This window comes from Lontra canadensis, unplaced genomic scaffold (genome assembly GCF_010015895.1).
Source record: "Lontra canadensis isolate GAN:19392208 unplaced genomic scaffold, GSC_riverotter_1.0 scaffold114, whole genome shotgun sequence".
NCBI classification, from domain to species: Eukaryota; Metazoa; Chordata; class Mammalia; order Carnivora; family Mustelidae; genus Lontra; species Lontra canadensis.
The window spans coordinates 218102-239525 of record NW_022631108.1 but is presented as its reverse complement, the minus strand read 5'-3'; the positions used below and the strand labels follow the sequence as shown (position 1 = coordinate 239525).

The 21424-nt window shown below is 35.2% G+C and overlaps 1 protein-coding gene across 5 annotated transcripts in view; it reads left to right on the top strand.

The window, feature by feature from the left end:
• Nucleotides 1-21424, top strand: part of ATRX (ATRX chromatin remodeler) — a 294269-nt gene that overhangs the window by 205157 nt on the left and 67688 nt on the right. For all 5 annotated transcript variants that reach the window (XM_032840596.1, XM_032840595.1, XM_032840594.1 and 2 more), the window contains 4 exons: nt 5049-5179; nt 5700-5788; nt 5917-6089; nt 20032-20185. In XM_032840596.1, the coding sequence (XP_032696487.1) occupies nt 5049-5179; nt 5700-5788; nt 5917-6089; nt 20032-20185 (547 nt within the window). The remainder of the gene's footprint in view (nt 1-5048; nt 5180-5699; nt 5789-5916; nt 6090-20031; nt 20186-21424) is intronic.

Genomic DNA, 21424 nt, shown 5'->3' with positions numbered 1-21424 from the left:
ATCTGCTTAAAGTCAGCTTTATAGAACCTGCATTGATGTATTGAAGCAGTGAAATAACTAATAACAATGAAGTACTCTTTTTCACTTATTGTTCATTATACGAAGAATTCTTTTGGGCACCTCTTGGTAGTTGCGTTATTGCTTGGGTTTTAGGCTTTCCTAAGTCTTTGTTATGTTTAAAAGTGGCCTTCAGTCTTATAGATTAACTGAAGGAGCATTGGAGGAAACGAAATCAGATTTCTGAAATAGTACAAAGGAAATATTTGATTGGTAAGGATTTTGTGATAAAACAGTATGGAAATCCTGAAAGGTCTTTCCAAATTCTTAGTGGCCAAACCACTTCCAAGGTTCTTAGATCAACCCTTTTTAATCATTTATGTAGAAAATTTTTTGAAATAATTTTCAGGACTTAGGGAAACTTTATAAAATTTATTGATCTAGCCCATGGTATTTTATTATGATCATCTCCAATTCCCTGTTTATTATAGCTGTATTGATCATCAGAATATGCCAGTGAGACTGGTTTATTTTAATAGTATAATTGTGATTTATAAGGGGTCAAAAGGGAAATTGAATATAAAAAGCTTTAAGTATTGTATTTTTGGAATGTTTGCTTTACATCTACTGTCTTCATCCTTGAATAACCTTGAAGGGCACTTAAGGCAGTGTGGTAGGTTGAAACGATGACCACCTGGAGATGTCAGATCTTACCTAGGTCCTATAACCTGTGTTACCTTATAAGAAAAGGGGATTTTTTAGAGGTGATTAAACTAAGGATCTTGAGATGAGACGGTTGTCCTGGATTGTCCCAGATGGCTCCTAATTCCCATTGCAGGTATCTTTGCAGGAGAGAGGCTGAAGGAGATTTGATATACACAGAAGAAGAAGAATTATGACCACAGAGGCAAAGACTGATGTGGCTGCAAGTCAGGGAATGCCAGCAGCCACCATGTGTCTGAGGAGGCAAGGAATAAATTCTCTACTGGAGCTTCCAGGGGGAATGTAGGTGGCCCTGTGGACTCTTCGATTTTGGCTCAGTAGGACAGATTTTGAATTTCTGATCTCCCAAGCTATAAAGGAGTATATTTCTGTATTCGTAAGATTTTGGGTTTGTGGTGATTTGCTGTGGCAGCCCTAGCAAACTAATTGAAGCAGTGAGTTTTCCCAGCCATTCTTATTTATGACTTGTACCCTAGTTTGCAGCACAACAAGCATCTGAGAACCTTCCTAGAAAGTTTAGGTTTCTGTGCCTCATCACATATCTAGGAAATCAGAATTTGTAGGAATGGAATCCAAGGATGTGTATAACACATTGCCCAGGTGATTCTGTTGTGTGCCAAGTTTTAGTTTGATAAATATTTCACTAGGATGCTGTATTGATTTCCTCTTGGCTGCTGTAGAAAATGGCCACAAATGTAATGGCTTAGAACAACACAAGTTTATTCTTTCACGGTTTTGGGGCATTGAAGGTCCAGGGTTAGTGTTACTAGGCTAAAGTCAGCAGGGCTGGTTCCTACTGGCCTCTCTAGGGAGGGAAAATATTTCCTTGTCTCTTTCAGCTTTTAGTGGCTGTCTGTATTCTCCATATTCACTTTCTCCAACTCTCACTTCTGGATTCCTCTTATAGGGACTCTTGTGGTTGCATTGGATCCTCTGGGATAAACTAGGATGGTCTTCTTCAATTTCAGGTCCTTACCTTTTATTGCATCTGCACATTTTCTTTTCCCATATAGAATAACTCATGGGTGGATCAGAATGTAAATATATTTGGGAGACCATTATTCAGTTTACCAAAGACCCCATAATAACATCTCATGTAAAAACTATAGGTGTAAATGAGGTTCAATAACAGATTGTCATGATTAATTAATCATGTATTCATTTAACCTTTTTTGGTATATTTTCTAAATTAAGTGATTTGGAGTCAATCTTTTTTTAAAAAAATAATTCAGTAATAATTGTCAATGGTCTTTTGAGTAGAGAATATTTTTCTGTGGATATTTATTTGGCTAGGTTATTAACATATCCTTTTTATGTGGTTCCCATTTCCCACAGAGAATATCAACTCTAATATAAATCAGTGGTGTAGGTAGAAAAAACTTTTTTCCCCTTTTAGGTAGAATTTCTTTCCCTTTAAAAATGTCCTCCCTTTTACTATCTTAGCTACTTTGGCCTGAAAGTTTCATAAAGTTTTTCTATGATAGAAGGTATTTATGGTACGTGCAAGAGTAGTTTTTGCCCCCACAAAACAAGGATTGGCTTTTAAGTCTTTCTTAGAGTATAAAATGATAAAGTTTAGATTGCCTTTTTAAAAAAATCTCTCTTTACATTAATTTTTAAAAAGATTTTATTTATTTATTTGACAGAAATCACAAGTAGACAGAGAGGCAGGCAGGGGGGTGGGAAGCAGGCCCCCTGTTGAGCAGAGAGCCCAATGTGGAGCTCAATCCAGGACCCTGGGATCATGACTGGAGTCGAAGGCAGAGGCTTTAACCCGCTGAACCACCCATGCGTCCCTACGTTAATTTTTTTTAAGAGTGAGAACTTGAGTGGTAGGGTGGGGGATTGCAAAGGGAGAGGGAGAGAGAATCTGAAGCAGATTCCATCCCTGGCATGGAGCCTGATACAGGGCTTGATCTCGTGACCCTGAGATCATGACTTGAGCTGAAATCAGGAGTCAGACACTTAACTGACTGAACCATCTAGGTGCCCCTCCTTTACATTAATTTTAACTCATAAGGTGTTCAGTGATAGAACTGGGTAGAACTGGATAGAGCTGGGTAGAAGATCAACAAGGAAATAGAAGACTTAGAAAACACTATAAACCAACCAGACTTAACAGACCTCTGAAAGAACACTCCATTGAGCTGCGGCAGAATACATATTCCTCTCAAGTACAGGTGGAATATTCTCCAAGATAGACCACAATTTGGATTGTAAAACCAGTTTCAATTAGCATAAAAGGACAACATCACACAAAATGTTTTTTAACTACATGGGAATGAAATTACAAGCTAGTAACAGAAGGAAAGTTAGAACATTCACAAATGTATGTAAATAACAGACTCCCAAATAGCTAGTAGATCAAAAAAAAAAAAAATCACAGGGAAAATTAAAAAATATTTAGACATGGATGGAAACAAAAACATAAGGTACTAAAATACGGGATGCAGGTAAAGCATGCTTAAAGAGGGAAAATTTTAACTGTAAATGCCTCTAATTTATAAAGAAGAATTATCTTGTTTATAATCTAAACTTACACCTTAAGGAAGTCAAGTAAGAGCAAACTAAACCCAAAGCAAGTAGAAAGAAAGAATAAAGACTAGAGCAGAAATAAATATAAAGGAGAAAAAAACACAGAAAAACCATTGAAACCAACATTGGCTTCTTTGAAAAGATCAACATAATTGATACCTTTTTAGCTGTAATTGCAAAGTAATAGAGGAGCCACAACTAAAATCAGGAGTGTAAAAGAACATATCTACTGTTATTGCAGAAGCAAAAAATTATAAAGAAATGCTATGAGCAATTGTATATCAAGAAATTAGATTTCTCATTTTCACAGTAGTGATTTCTATTATACACAGTGGAAATACCACTTACAAGGCAAAGTAATCACTACCAGATTTTCATGCATTTTTATTAGTGTTTCATATCATTAAATTTTCTCTTGCCATGAGTGGAGGCAAGACTTATTAATTGTGAATCTACATCTTTAAAACTGTGGGCAGAAAAATGTTATTGCTTAAATGCTGCTTTTTAAATTTAATCAGCTGTGTTTTGCATCTTATCTCCTTGATAAGTGTCATAAATGAAATGCGCATTCATTTCATTTTCATTTTGCTTGCATAGAAAAAATACGATTTTGTTGAAATTGCTCTGAGCAGAAGAAATGTAATGTTTTCAACATGAAAAATTATTTTTAGGAGTACATTTTTTTGTTTAATAGTTGGAAAAGAGTTTCTGAAAGATTGGATACAGAGAGGCTTTATCTAAAACAAGAGCTTTTAAATTTTCATTTAAATTCCAGTTCGTTGGGGGTGCGCAGGTGCTCTAGGTGCCCAGGGTACCTCGGTTAAGTGTTTAAGTCTTGGTTTCAGCCAAAAGCTGCTTAGCAGTTTCTCTGTCTACCTCCCCCAATAAAATAAATTTAAAAATTCGAATGAGTTAACATACAGTGTAAATTTAGTTTCAGGTATACAATATAATGATTTAACACTTCCATACATCACCCTGTGCTCATCATGACAAGTGCACTCCTTAATTCTTATCACCTCTTTAACACATCTCCCTACTTGCCTCCCCTCTGTTAACCATCAGTTTTAAGATAGGAGTTTGTAATCCAGGGTCCACAGATGGAATTATTGGGAGGTATGTGAACTGGAATGAGAAAAAGTCACATTAATTTCTATTAACCTCTGATGAAAATTAGCATTTTTTCCCAATTATAATGTGGGCAATAAACCATAGTACTGTTAGTGATAACTGTCACTTTGTTATCAATAGAAATCAAATATTTCTATTGTTACTGATATCTCAAAATTATTTACCTTTATCAGGACTTCAGAATTTCAGATAATTCTTAGACTTGCTGCTATATTTTGTTATTTAATGCATTAACAAAGTACACATATTACTGTATCACAAATATGTTTACTATTTTGATCATTTATATATAATGGGTTTCTTTTGTTTTCCTACTTTATGTGTTTCAAAACATTAATCAAAGAAATATGTCTATAAACTTCTCTATACTGCCAAGAGTCCATGGCGCAGATAAAGTTAAAATCCCTAATTTAGAAGCATGTTGGTTGACATAGAGAATTCTTTTTTTCCTAAGTTTTTATTTAATTTCCAGTTAGTTAACATACTGTGTAATTAGTTTTAGATGTACAATTTGGTGATTCAGTACTTCATAAAAATCAGGTGCTCATTCACAAGTATACTCCTTAATCCCCATCACTTGTTTAACCCATCCCTCTACCCACCTCTCCTGACATAGCGAATTCTTATGTCTTAACATTAAGTGCTTTTTTTTTTTTGATCAGGTGTAGGTAATAGCAGTGAAGGTGGAAGAGGAAAGGCAGGTGCAAAACTTTTTCAAGATTTTCAGATGTTAAGTAGAATCTGGACTCATCCATGGTGTTTGCAGCTGGACTACATTAGCAAAGAAAATAAGGTAAATCAGGTAACCTAAAATTGATTAAGACATATCTGTTGGAAGCAGAATAATTTTAGGAATAAGGTTGATCTATATAGATCTATATATTAGAATTTTCCTTTGCTTTGTAGTACCATAATTCAACCTATTTTATTTCTAGTTAATTTCTGTATGTTAGAATACATTATGATTATGGAAGGAGTATTAAATGTTATTCTTAACATCTGTATAAACATGGTAAAATGATAAAAATGTAAAAAGTAACATTGAGTCAATAGTATTAACTAAGAAACAGTAGACTTCATCGGTTTTTGTTACTTATGTCCTTTTTCTTTTCCATGATTCAATCCAAGATTTCACATTGCATTTAGTAATCACATTTGTGATGTCTCCTTTCTTTTTTCTAATCTATGGTAGTTCTTTCAGTTCTTTCTTATCCCATGACAATTAACTTACCCTCAGGTAAAGTAAACATCATTATAATTTTCAATATAAGTTGAAATAAACTATTAAAACATTCATCATTTTTTTCCTCTAGGGATACTTTGATGAAGACAGTATGGATGAATTTATAGCTTCAGATTCCGACGAAACCTCCATGAGTTTAAGCTCCGATGATTATACAAAGTAAATTGAATAATTTTTGTGTCCTATGTTGACACATTTAAAGTCCCAAATTGCTGATTGTTCTCTCATAATTGGCATTTGTATCTTTTCTGTGCTTCCGTAAGAGTTTGAATTTGTTTCTTTTATAGAAAGAAAAAAACAAAGGGGAAAAAAGGGAAGAAAGATAGTAGCTCAAGCGGCAGTGGCAGTGACAATGATGTTGAAGTGATTAAAGTCTGGAATTCAAGATCTCGAGGAGGTGGGGAAGGAATTGTGGATGAAACAGGAAGCAATCCCTCAGTTTCATTAAAGCTGGAAGAAAGTGAGTCTAATGAATGTTGCCTTTATTATTGGACATTGATTTAGAAATTACCATGTCCATGCTTTTTTCAGTTACTAATTTATCCTTACTATTTCACTCAAAGGAATATCTTTCCTAGATGCTTTCAGTAAGCATCTAGGATAATCAGGTCACATAATAACAAATATCTGGAGAATGTTTAATTACAAGCACGCCATTGTGCTCTCATATTTAAGAGAAAGAGAAGAAAGAAAATCTAATGTTTATTTACATGTATATAAACTAAATGCTGTATTTTCATTCCATGTGTTAGCTGACTTAATTCTTGAGCAGACTTACAATACTGCTGGTATCTTTATTGTTTATAAATGATTGGTAGAAGTGGGATTTAGACCTAGATACACCCAATTTCAGAGCCACAATGGTATTTTCGATTAACTACATATAAATAAATGGAAACATTTTATGTAATAGAGCATCATTGTAATTAACTTTACACAATGAAATTAATGTTAATGTTTTAGCCTTTCTCCTTTCTAATTCTTCATAATCTACAATTGTTGCATACTTTTAAGGTTTCCCTTTTTCATAAAGCTTATCACCTCTTTTTAAATTTTTATTTTTTAATTTAAATTTTAGGTGGTTAACATACAGTGCAGTAGTAGTTTCTCGAGTAGAATTTAATGATTCATCACTTACATACAACACCCAGTGCTCATCAGAATACGTGCTCTCCTCAATACCCATCACCCATCTAGCCCATCCCCCACCCATCTCCTTCCATCAACCCTCAGTTTGTTCTCTATCCTTAAGAGTCTCTTATGGTTAGAGGGTTGTTGGATGGGGTAGGGTAACTGGGGGATAGGCATTAAAGAGGAGGGCACTTGATGTAATGAATACTTGGTATTACATGCAACTGATGAATCACTAAATTCTACCCCTGAAACTAATAATAACTATATGCTAACTAAATTTAATTTAATTTTTTTTAAGATTTTTTTTAAATTTATTTCACACACAGAGAGAGATCACAAGTAGGCAGAGAGGCAGGCAGGGCGGGGCCGGGGGGGAGCAGGCTCCCTGCTGAGCAGAGAGCCTGATGCGGGGCTCGATCCCAGGACCCTGAGATCATGACCTGAGCCGAAGGCAGAGGCTTTAACCCACTGAGCCACCCAGGCGCCCCCTAAATTGAATTTAAATTAAAACATTTTAAAAAAGAGTCTCTTATGGCTTGTTTCCCCCTCTCCTTTTTTCTTTTCTCCTTTCCCATATGCTCATGTTTTCTTCCTTAAACGCCACATATGAGTGAGATCATATGGTATTTTTCTTTTGACTGGCTTATTTAACTTAGCATAGTATATTCTAGCTCCATCCATGTCCTTGCAAATGTCAAAATTTTACTCTGTTTTATGGCTGAGTAATATTCCATTGTATAAGAGGTGATACCACATCTTCTTTATCCATTCTTATGTTGATGGACATCTGGACTCTCCCCATAGTTTGGCTATTGTTGATAGTGCTACTATAAGCATCAGGGAGCATGTATCCCTTCAAATTTGTATTTTTGTATCTTTTGGGTAAATACCTATTAGTGCAATTTCTAGATCATAGGGTAGTTCTATTTTTAACATTTTGAGGAACCTCTGTACTGTTCTTCAGAGTGGCTGCAGCAATTTTTGTTCTCACCAACAGTGCAAGAGGGTTCCCCTTTTCTCTGTACGCTCACCAACACCTGTTGTTTCTTCTTTTGTTAATTTTAGCCATCCTGACAAGTGTGAGATGGTATCTCATCATGGTTTTGATTTGTATTTCCCTGATGGCTAGTGATGTTGAGCATTTTTTCATGCATCTGTTAGCCATCTGTATGTCTTTTTTGGAAAAGTGTCTGTTCATACCTTCTGCCCATTTATTAACTGGATTATTTGTATTTTGGGTGTTGAGCTTGAAAAGTTCTTTGTAGATTTCACCTACTAACCCTTTATCATATATGTCGTTTGCAAATATCTTCTCCCATTCCATAGGCTGCTTTATAGTTTCGTTGATTATTTTCATTTACTGTGCAGAAGCTTTTTATATTTTTTAATTTTTTTTAAGATTTTATTTATTTATTTGACAGCGAGAGAGGGAACACAAGCAAGGGGTGTGGGAGAGGGAGAAGCAGGCTTCCCACCAAGCAGGGAGCCTGATGCAGGGCTCAATCCAGGATCTGGGGATCATGACCTGAGCTGATGGCAGACACTTAGACTGAACCACCTGGGTTCCCAGAAGCTTTTTATCTTGATGAAGTCCAAGTAGTTCATTTTTGCTTTTGTTTCCCTTGCCTTTGATGATGTGTCTAGTAAGAAGTTGCTATGGCAGAGGTCAGAGAGGTTTGTTCCTGTGTTCTCTTCTGTCACCTCTTTTGTTTTCCCTTTCTCTCCTTTTCTTGTGCATGAGTGTACACACAAGTGAAAGTCTGAATTTTTTATTGGCTGAAAGTGTCTTGACCCATATCTACATTTTAAGGATTAGTGTTGAGGCTCCATATATTATAGGTGCAGCCTGATTAGATGTGTAGGAACTCCAAAGTTGGGACCAAATGTCTGAATATTTTAAATATAAATTATCTAAAGACAGAACAGTGTAAGTAGGTCTAAATATTTGTCATTTGAGAGTCATATAGCAAAGCAGTTGACTGTGAAAAGGGAGATATGGAGGCCAGCTTGGTGAATGACACTGGGTTCAAACAAGCTTGGCTGATTTTAGGCCTGTACCTGAACTAATGTGGTGATTCCTTCGTAAACATTTCTCTTGTCAAGAGAGTAGGGGGCAGAAAGCATACTTGGAAGAATAATAGCTGAGAACTTTCTTACTCTGGGGAGGGAAACACACATCCATATCCAGGAGGCACAGAAAACTCCCATCAAAATCAACAAAAGCAGGCCAACACCAAGACATATTCTAATTAAATTTGTAAAATATAGTGATAAAGAAAAATATCTTAAAAACAGTAGGAGAAAAGAAGTCCTTAACTTACAAGGGAAAACCCATAAGGCTAGCTGGAGATTTCTCAACAGAAATTTGGCAAGCCAGGAGAGAGTGGCATGATACATTCAAAGTGCTGAAAGGGGAAAATATGCAACCAAGAATACTTAATCAAGCAAGGCTGATTCAGAATAAATAGAAGGAGAGATAAAGAGTTTCCCAGACAAACAGAAACTAAAGGACTTCATGACCACTAAACAAACCCTGCAAAAAATATCAAATGGGACTCTTTGAGTGGGAAAGAAAGACCAAAAGTGACAAAGTCCAGAAAGGAACAGAGAAAATCTTCAGAAACAGTGACAAAACAAATAATACAATGGCACTAGATACATATCTATCAATAATCATTCTGAATGTAAATGGGCTAAAATGCTCCAGTCAAAAACATAGAATGTCAGAGTGGATACAAAATCAAGACCCATCTATATCCCGCCTACAAGAGACCCATTTAAGACCTAAAAACACCTTCAGATTGAAAGTGAGGTGATGGAAAAACATTTATCTTGCAAATGGATGTCAAAAGAGTCAGAGTAGCCATACTTATATCAGACAAACTAGTTTTTAACCAAAGACTGTAATAGGAGATGAGGAAGTACACTATATCATAATAAAGGGGTCTATCCCATAAGAAGATCTAAGAATTGTAAATATTTATGCTCCTAACTTGGGAGCACCCAAATATATAAAACATTTAATAACAAATATAAAGGAATTCATTGATAATACAGTAATAGTGGTGACATTAAACCCCATTTATATCAATGGACAAATCATCTAAGCAGAAAATCATCAAGGAAACAATGGCTTTGAGTGGCACATTGGACCAGGTAGACTTAACAGATATATTCAGAACATTTTGTCCTAACATAGCAGAATACACATTCTTTTCAATTGCTCATGGAACATTCTCCAGAAGATATCACACACTAGGTCACAAATCAGGCCTCCATGAGTACAAAAAGATTAAGATTATACCACACATATTTTCTGACCACACTACTATGAAACTTGAAGTCAAACACAAGAAAAAATTTGCAAAGACCACAGATACATGGTAGTTAAAGAACATGCTACTTAAGAGTGAATGGTTTCCTCAGAAAATTAAAGAAGAAATAAATACATGGAAACAAATGAAGATGAAAACATGACAATCCAAAACCTTTGGGATGCAGCAAAAGCAGTCATAAGATGGAAGTATATAACAATACAGGCCCACCTCAAGTAGCAAAAAAAATCTCAAAAACGCAACCTAACCATACACCTAAAGGAGCTAGAAAAAGACAACAAAAGAAGCCTAAAGCCAAGAGAAGAAGGGAAATAATAAAGATTAATGCAAACAAATGAAAGAAAAACCTAAAGAACAGTAAAACAGATCAATGAAACCAGGGGCTGGTTCTTTGAAAGAATTAGTAAAATTGATAAACCCCTAGCCAGGCTTATCAAAAAGAAAGAGAAAGGATCCAAATAAACAAAATCACAAATAAGAGAGGAGAGATCACAATAAAGACCACAGAAATACAATTATAAGAGAGTATTATGACTAACTATATGCCAACAAATTGGACAACTGGAAGAAATGGATAAATTCTTAGAAACATGTAAGATACCAAAACGGAAATAGGAGCAAATAGAAAATTTGAACAGAATGATAACTTGTAATGAAATTGAACCAGTAATCAAAAAACACCGAACAAACAGAAGTCCAGGGACAGATGGCTTCCGAGGGGAATTCTACCAAACATTTACAGAAGAGTTAATACCTATTCCTCTCAGACTATTCCAAGATACAGAAAAGGAAGGAAAAATTTCCAATTCATTTTATGAGGGCAGCATTACCCTGATAACAAAACCAGATAGAGTACCCTAAAAACGAGAGCTATAGGCTAATACTATAGATGCACATAGATCCAAAATTCTCAATAAATTCTAGCAAACCAAGTTCAACAATACATTTTAAAAAATCATTCACAGTGATCATGTGGGATGCATTTCTGGGTTGCAGGGGTTGTTCAGCATTCACAGATCAATCAGTGTGATATACTACATTAATAAAAGAAAGGGTAAGAACCATACAGTCATTTCAGTAGATGCAGAAAAAATTTTGACATAGTACAGCATCTATTCATGATAAAAACCCTCAACAATGTTGGTTTAGAGGGAGCATACCTCATGATCATAAAGGCCATTTATGAAAAACCCTCAGCTATTATCATTCCCTGTGGGGGGAAATGGAGAGTTTTTTCTCTCTGGTCAGGAGCATATTTAACAGAGTACCAGAAGTTGTACTCATAGCCATCAGACAACAAAAAGAAAGAAAAGATGTCCAAATTAGCAAGGGAGAAGTAAAACTTTCACTATTTGCAGATAACAAGATACTCTATAGAAAACTCAAAAGACTGACCAAAAAGCTGCTAGAACTGATACATGAATCCAGTCAAGTGACAGGATGCAAAATGAATGTAGAGAAATCTTTTGGATTTCTATACACCAATAATGAAGCAGCATAAACAAAAATTAAGCAATCATTCTCATTTACTGTTTTTCCAAAAGTAACAAGATAGGTAGGAATAAACTCAACCAAGAAGGTGAAAGATCTGTACTCTGAAAAGTATAAAACATTGGTGAAAGAAATTGAAGAGGACACGAAGGAACAGAATGACATTCCATGCTCATGGATTGGAGGAACAAACATTGTCAAAATGTCTATGCTACCTAAAGCAGTCTACATATTTAATGCTCTTCCTATCAAAATGCCAAGAGCATTTTTCACAGAGCTAGAACAAACAGTCCTAAAATTTGTATGGAACCACCAATGTCTCAAGTGCCCAAAGCAACCTTGAAAAAGAAACAAATGCTGGAGGCATCACAATTTCTGTCTTCAAGTTATACTGGAATAGTATGGTGTATGTATAGTATAGTATCCTATATATATAGTATAGTATGTATACTATAAAATAGTATGGTACGGTACAAAAATACTCACATAAATTAATGGAACAGAATTGAAAACCGAAAAATGAAGCTACAATTCTATGGACAGTTAGTCTTTGACAGAGTAGGAAAGAATATCTAATGGGAGAAACAATGTTTTCTCAAAAAATGTTGTTGGGAAAACTGGACAGCAACATGCAAAAGAATGAAATGGGACCACTTTGTTATACTGTACACAAATAGATATTCAAACTGGATTAAATCTTAGAAGAGAAAAATCTTAGGAGAGAACACAGGCAGTAATATCTTTGACATTGGCTGTAGCAAGTTGTTTCTAGATATATCTCTAGATAGGTCTCCTAAGGCAAGGGAAGTAAAAGCAAAAAAGCAAAAATAAATTATTGGGACTTGATCAAAATAAACAGCTTCTGCACAGTGAAGGAAACAAGCAACAAAACTAAAAGGCAACCTTTGGAATGGGAAACAATATTTGCAAATTACATATCTGATAAAGGGTTGGTATCGAATATATAAAGAACCTCTGAACCTCAACACCCAAAAAAATGAGCAATTGAAGTAAAAATGCGCAGCTGACATGAATAAACATTTTCCCAAGACATACAGATGGCCAACAGAGGCTACTTACCATCAGGGAAATGCAAATCAAAACTACAATGAGCTATCACCTCACACCTGTCAGAATAGTTAAAATGATCAGTAGTAGAAACAACAGATGCTGGTGAGGATATGGAAGAAAAGGAACACTTTCGTAGTGCTGGTGGAAATGCAAACTAGTGCAGCCCCTGTGGAAAACAGTATGAAGATTCCTCAGAAAGTTAAAAATAGAACTACTCTATGATCCCTTAATTGCACTACTGCTGTTTACCCATAAAATACAAAAAACTAATTCAAAAGGATATATGCCCTCCTATGTGTATAATAGCAATTATCAACAATAGCCCAATGATGGAACAAGCCCCCGTGTCCATCTACAGACAAATGGAAAAAGAAGAGGTGATATATAATTACTATGGAATATTACTCAACCATCAAAAAGAATGAAATCTTGGGAACAACATGGATAGAACTAAAGAGTATTATGCTAAGCAAAATAAGTCTAAGAATGATAAATACCATATGATTTCACTTATATGTGGAATTTAAGAAACAAATTGTAACAGTAAAAGGATAAAAAGAGAGAGAGATGCAAACTAAGAAATAGACTTTTAACTATGGAGAACAAAGTGATGGTTTGATGGTTTTCTTCTAAGAATAATAAAGGAATGGTTCTAGTTTAATAGGAAGCTTCTGTTATCTCTCCCTTCTCTCCCTTCTCTCCCAGTCTGACTTTTCACTTAAATTTCTTAAATTTCACTTAAATTTCACTTAAATTTCTCCTCAGTCATCTCAGAATTGGAAATAAATAGCTTAAAATTTATGTGTTCCTGGGAATGGTTTTCTTAAAATATTCTTTTTTTTCCTTAAAATATTCTTGCTGAAATTATTTTTCTGTAACTTTTTTAGGAGAATAGGGAGAGTAGAGAAACCAGTATGTCTCATTCTGTGCTGTAAACAGGTTAAATAAAAGTGCTGAGGTCTTGCTCCCTTCATCTCCTAGCAGTACAAGTAGGGTCTGAGGCAGCTGGGTCACCTCCAGAAATAAGTAGCCTCTTCTGTTTTCACCTGGTACATTATGTAAGCATTATTGTTTTTCATTTATGTCATAAGGTGAAAATGTTTGGAAAGAATTGGAACAGAGAAGAGAGGGCTACATATTGTGAACTTAAAAGCAGTTTGGGAAGGCTGTGGTTTCCAAATGACAAATTCTGACTGTGTAAGGTCTTTGTTTCATTTTCATTTTAGACATGTGCAGTCAAATAGAAATCATTCATATATAGATGTATTTTATGTTTTCTTCAGCTGTGTACATGTATAGTCTATTAGAAATATTTTCCAGAACAAATGATGATAAAAATCTATTTTTTTTAGATCTAGATTAACTTCAAATAAGGCTGAGTATATCATAGTACATGGACATATATAGCTGACACTGTGTAACTTTTTTTTAAAACATAGTTACTTTCTGATAGGAAATGTAAGAAAACCTGAGTAGGAAGGATTAAAGGGCCAAAATGTTGTATTTGGAATATGAAATAGATATTAAATAAGTAGATGGCTACAATTGAGCTATAATAATATTTTAACTGCATATTTCATTTTTACTTTAGAGTTGCTATCTAATTCTTTTTATAGTAGCTTTCTGAATGTTTACAGAAGCAACATCTTGAGTAAGTCTTTTAAGTTAACCTTACAGTATTCCTGTTTCTGTGTTTTAGTATTTTATTAGGACAGTTTGTTTTATGAGTAAATAAATATATAAACTTCTAAGTATTCAATTTTCAGCAATTGTGGAACTAGGTGTTTACTGCAAAGATACAAATGTAGTGATCTGAAGAGGCACTTGCACCCCAGTGTTTATAGCAGCAATGTCCACAATAGCCAAACTATAGAAAGAGTCCAGGTGTCCATGGACAGATGAATGGATAAAGAATATACATATATACATACATAATAGAATACATACATATGTACATGCATAATAGAATACCACTCAGCCATCAAAAAATGAAATCTTGCCATATGCAATGATGTAGATGGGACTAGAGGGTATTGTGCTAAGAGAAACAAGCCAGTCAGACAATTATCATATGCTGTCACTCATATGTGGAATTTAAGAAATAAAACAGAGGATCATAGGGGAAGGGGAGGGAAAAGTAAAACAAGACAAAATCAGAGAGGGAGAGAAACCATAAGAGACTTTTAAGCATAGGAAACAAACTGAGGGTTGCTAGAGGGGAGGGAGAGGTAGGGATGGGGTAACTGGGTGATGGACATGGAGGAGGGCACATGATGTAATGAACACTGGGTATTATATAAGATTGATGAATTACTAAACTCTAATGGAATTTAAATTAAAAACCAAAGTATTCAGTTTAATATTTTGCTCTTTTTAGATTAATCTTTATTGGTTAGCATTTACACTTTAAAATGTATACAATTTATTATATGGACATAAACTTCTTGTGACAGAATCCTTGTACATGATGTAGGACCATAATATTAGCACTAATATACCACATTTATTCATTCAACAAATATTTATTTGAGTGCTTAATAATGTCTAGGCACTGCTATAGAAGCTTGGGTTATATTAGTCAATAAAATGCATTCATGGAGCTTAATGTTCTACTACTAGTACTGTATAGATACATAATACTTTAATGATATTGCTACTTTTCTTTATAAAACTTCAGTGTATCTTGATGCAAATATGGTAGTTAAATATATATTTAGAAAAATGTACTTCAAGAAATTAGGGTTAAAGTTGTTGCTTTTTATTTGTTAGTATTTCTTTAGTGCCTTACCTTGTAAGCATTTTGTGATAGCCAGAGTGGATATTAAGGAGTGGCTTTGATTAATTAATGTACTGTTTCTTGTCATATATATATAAGATCAAATTTATAACAGAAATAACAGTTAATCCATGTGGATATTGAAATAAGAGTATTCAACGTGAAATACCTGTTTGTAAGTTCTAATTACATATTCAGGGTACTTATTAACTGTAGTAGCCCTTATTTTCCTATATCAGTTTTTATTTTTTTAGACATTACTGTAAAGTAATTTGATTATATCCAATAGGATCAAAATTAGAATGTAATCTTTTGTACAGAAATTATTTTTACTAACTTTGCGCTAGCATTTTTTTATTGCTGACATTTTCACTTTAGTTAAATTACCTTTAGTATATTTGGGTTTATATATTTGGGTATTCCCTAAAGGCATTTGTTTTTTGCCAGTTGTAGAAAGGAGTTTAGTTTGACATTGGCTTGATAAGCTGTTTGTCAGTGGCACCCAAGACCACCCTCAGGTTCAGTGATTCACAAGACTTAGCATATAGTCATATTCAAGTCTATAATTTATTACAATGAAAGGGTACAAAACAAAATATGCAAAGGGAAAAAGCAGATGGGGTAGAGTCCAAAGGAAACCTGGCATAACCTTCTAAGAGTCTTCTCCCAATGGAGTCACCCAAGACGTACTAATTTATCCAGAAATGTTATGATAGTGTATATAAAGTGTCATCTACCGAGGAAGCTCATTAGAGACCAAGTACCTAAGTTTTTTATGTGTTTTAAACACACTATCTGCCTGGCTCTTACCAAATCTCAGACGCCCAGAAAGAAAACAGGTTTGCTCAGAACAAACCACATTCTACAAACAGTCTAGGAACAATGAACCAGTCTTATCAGGGGAAGTTTTATATTAGTACAAGGAGCCGTGTATGATTCAAGTGCCCAGACAACAGCATAGGGCCAGCCTTGCAAAGGAGGCTTTCTAAGATGAAATTTTATTTGATTCCTGAAGGATAGTGAAGCATAAAAAGAAGTTTTCTGGGTGACAAAGGGGAGAAAATAATATAAGACATTCAAGGAAAGCTATGGGTTCTTGCAAATATGTGACATGTTTAGGCAGTAGTTCATTGTGGTTTGAACATCAATACATAATGAGCTCTCTAGAAGTAGTGGAAATCACCAGGACCCAGACACAAAGTAGGAACTGATAATTTAAAAAATTTTTTTTAATTTTTAAAAAATTAATCTTTTTTTAAGATTTTATTTATTTATTTGACAGACAGAGATCACAAGTAGGCAGAGAGGCAGGCAGAGAGAGAGGGAGAAACAGGCTCCCTGCTGAACAGAGAGCCCGATGTGGGCCTCAATCCCAGGACCCTCAGATCATGACCTGAGCCGAAGACAGAGGCTTAACCCACTGAAGCACCCAGGCACCCCAGGAACTGATAATTTAAACAGTAATTTCAGGAAGGTGTGCTGTGGAAGCCTTAGGGATATGCTAGTCTTGAGACTAGCAGTTTTGGTTTTCACCTACCCAGGAATAGGATACAAGGCCTTGACCCCTGTATAAGGTGGAGAGTTCTTTGAACCCACATTAAAGCTGAATCTCTTCAAAGGGTATGTAGTCCATTGACGAACAGGATAGAAAAAAAAATTTGCCTAGCAATCCAGGGAGATTTCAAGGAAGCTTATCTGTTTCACCCTGGTCTCCAGGTTGAGAAAAATAGTTTCCTTGGATTCCTAATCAAGGGCTAACATAGGTTATGATTTGAATTTATGTTACTTGGTCTAAAAATCTCAAGCTGACGGAATGCCGGGGTGGCTCAGTCAATTGAACTTGGGACCAACTCTTGATTTCATCTCAGATCATGATCTCAGGGTTGTGGGATCAAGCCCCTTGTTGGGCTCTTCCCTCAGCGGGGAGTCTGCTATAGATTCTCTTTCTTCTCTTCCTTTGCCCCTCTCACCCATGCTCACAGGCGCGCGCGCTCTCTCTCTCTCTCTCTCTCTCTGAAATAAATAAATAAATAAATCTTTAAAAAAAAATAATAAATAAAAATCTCAAGCTGCAATACCTCAAAAGTAATCCTGCATTGTTGATCCCCTAGAGCACCCGGCAGAAACAGATGCAGAGTGGAAATGTATGATCTCTACCCAGGGTTCTCACATATTACAGCTACATTGAAAGTGAAATGAAAATAAAAATGGTAGAATGGGGCACCTGGGTGGCTCAGTCATTAAGCGTCTGCCTTTGGCTCAGGTCATGATCCCAGCGTCCTGGGATCGAGCCCTGCATTGGGCTCCGTGCTCAACAGGAAGCCTGCTTCTCCCTCTCCCATTCCCTCTGCTTATGTTCCCTCTCTCGCTGTGTCTCTCTCTGTCAAATAAATAAATAAAATCTTTTTTAAAAAAATGATAGAATACCTGAGGGAACAATTAACTTTAGAAAAAGTTAGCAACAAAATAAGCAGTCAGCCTGGCAAAAGTTAACACACAAAACAAATAGCATAATTAGATTCTTAAGGGCCTTCGATGATAATAGAAATATTTGATAAAGACTATATTATGTTTAAAGTGGTAATTTTAAAAACCAGAAGTGTACATTTATGTCAGAAAATTTAAAACTTAGATGAAGTAGGCAGTATTCTAGAGAAATATAACAAAATTTTTCATTTGATAGTAGCCAAAAATTAGAAATAATTTAAGTATTTTTGAGATGACTGAGGAGATGCTTATAATGCGTATGAGGAGAGCTAATAAATGATGAAATATTCATGCAGTAGAATTCTACAAAGCAGTTAGAATGATTGAATAAGTCTCACTTTGAGTGAAAAATGAAAAACTACATTTAGTGAAAAGTCATAGAAAGATACAACCAGTATGTACTGCTTACATATAGTTTGAAAACATGAAAGGTAATGTACAGTTTAGTGATACATAAAAGCATACACAGAAATAGTAAATACAGAATTTAGGATTTTATTTATTTTGATATAAATTTTATTTTGTTCTTTTACATTTTTTAGTATAACTGACACTCAACATTACATTAGTTCCAGGTGTACAACCCGGTTATTTGACAAGTTTATGCATTACGCTATATTCACCACAAGTGTAGCTGCCATCTGTCCTTTTACATTGCTGTTACAATTTAATTTACTTTTATTGACAATATCATGTACCTTTTATTCAGTGACTTAATTTGTTCTCTGTATTTATAGGTCTGATTATGCTTTTTGTTTATTCATTTGTTTTTCTTTGTATTGTTTTTAGATTCCCTTGACTTACTCGTTCTGTAACTGGAGGCCTGCATCTTCCTCTCCCCTTCACCCATTTTGCCCAAACCCCTACTCCTTCCCCTATGGCAACCATCAATTTTTTCTCTGCATTTATAGGTCTGATCCTGCTGTTAGTTTATTCATTTTTTAAAATTCCATTTATGAGTGGAATCATATGGTATTTATTTTTCTTAGTATGACTTATTTCACATAGCTTAATAGAATTTAGATTTTAGGTACCTCAGAAAAACACAAGGGAAAGAAGAGAATGAGATTTGGTATGGTCACATATTAGGTGTCAGCTGCATCAGAAGCCTATTTAGCAAGTGGTAAAATTTAATGAAGATAGGATGTGGGAACATGGCTGTTCACCATATTCTGTATACTTTTGTGAATATTTAAAATATGTATAACAAAAATATGTAAAAACTCAAAATACTTTGCATTAAAAAGCAATTGAGGGAAGGTACAAAAACAGGTAAACCTTATGTTCCTAATTTTGAATCGAACTGTTTATGTTTAGATATTAAATAGATTATTTTGTGTTACTTTCTTATATCTTTTATAATCAAAGTTTGTGGGGAAAATAACAAAATGAATCAACATGATATGGTCATTCTGGGATGAATCGTTTTTGTTTTCCAGACTTCTGTTAGGACTGTGAAATATTTCCTGCCCCTAAGATCTTTTCTGTCTTGATCTCCGAGTCCGTCTGTTTCTCTTCCCTCCCTTTTCTCCCTGCCTCTGTCTGTCTCTCTTTGGTTCTTTAGATCTTTTTGTCTCCTAGTCTCTGTTTCTTGGGGTTTGTGTTGGGAGTTATACTCTCTCGGCGCAGGGGCGGGGGGTGTCTCTTAGGGTCTCTGGTTTTTTAATTCCCTGCTCCCGGGCACTGTTTCTCATAGTTGTACTTTCTTGGTGTCTTTCTCTTGCTTATTCTCTTACTTGTTGTGCCTGCCTCCCCTCCCATGTTTTTCTTCCTTTGCATTCATATATGCCTGTTTGTGTGTGTCCCACTCCCTCTCTCTCCCTCTTCTAGAGTTCAGTTTGTCTCCTCTACTCCACTCCCCACCTTGTGTCTTTTCCATACAGTAAAGCTCTCTCTTTCTTTGGGTGGTCTTTTTTTCTCTTTTTGCAAGAGGGTGCCCTCCTTCCTCCTCATCCCCTTTTTCCCTCTTCCTCCTTCTCTCCTCCTCCCTTCTCTTCTCTCCCCTTCCCCCCTCCCCATTTCTCTAGGTCTCTTTCTTAATCCTCTCTGGATCTTTGAGTTTCTTTCCTTATTTGCCTACTTATTTATGTTTCATTTATTTTATTTAGGTAAAGCTACTTCCTCTTCTAATCCAAGCAGCCCAGCTCCAGACTGGTACAAAGATTTTGTTACAGATGCTGATGCTGAGGTTTTAGAACATTCTGGAAAAATGGTACTTCTCTTTGAAATTCTTCGAATGGCAGAGGAAATTGGGGATAAAGTGTAAGTTTCTCTCCTGTTTTTATTATATAAATGAACCTTTTTATAACCTTTCTGTTGTTTAAACAGTTTATTGGAAGAAATCGGTTTTGTTTTCTTCCTGTCTGACGATGTAATTTCTTTAGTAGTGTAGTGATAGACAACTGTCTTCCTTCTAAGCCACTAGTTCTGAGTACATATTCTGGTGGTTTCTTCAGTGCTATTTTCCCTTTCTGGCTGTTGCACCTTGAACTTATTTCTTTGAGCCAGGTCTCTAGTGGATATCTGTATTTCACCATCTTTAAAAATTATTTTTCAATCCATGCAGTGTGTTTTCAACTTTATTGAGATTTTTTTTCCCCTAAAGTCACTCAGTGACCTTTTAAGCCCCAAATCTAGTGGGTACCTCTCAGACTTTATTTCACCTCTTTGACTGTTCTCTGGCCTTTCTCCTTTGATTTTGTTCTTGGCCTCATCCTTCAAATTACAGTTCAAAAAACATTTAAAATTTTGAACCAAGACAAACCATAAGAGACTCTTAATCTCACAAAACAAACTGAGTGTTGGGGGCGGGAGGGAGAGGGTGGTTGGGTTATGGACATTGGGGAAGGTATGTGCTATGGTGAGTGCTGTGAAGTGTGTAAACCTGGCAATTCACAGACCTGTACCCCTGGGGCCAATAATACATTATATGTTAATAAAAAAATAAAAAATTATTTAAAAATTTTGAACCAGACTTACTTTTTAGTTCGTTACAACATCCCAACATATGTTCTTAAAATATTTTTAACATGTATCTGTGATTCTTTTAATAAAAATTTAACATAAGGCTTAAAATAAACCTTTTATTTAAAAAAGTTTCAAACTTAGTTCCTTTAACTTTTTTGGGAAGAGAATAGATCCAAGGCTAATATTTCTGTACCATCTTTTAATATACCTCTACTATTAACACATTCTGATATACATACTTGTATGTCTTTTCACTGGATAGTGAGTTTATTAACCACTATACCTTTCACTTTGTAAGTACTGGCTAAAATTTATTTTTGCTGTATATTGCCACTTTTTTTTTTATACAGAAACAAGTGGTTCAGATAAGGGATGATGTTGACCTGTCAAGGAATGGTAGTATTGGAGGTAAAGGATATGTTTTGGAATAGAAACAATAGGATTTGGTACATTAATGCAGGGCAGTAAGAATGTGAGAGTAGTCAAAGATGACTCCCAGGCTTCCAGACTCAGTGGCTGGTGGATCATGGTGTT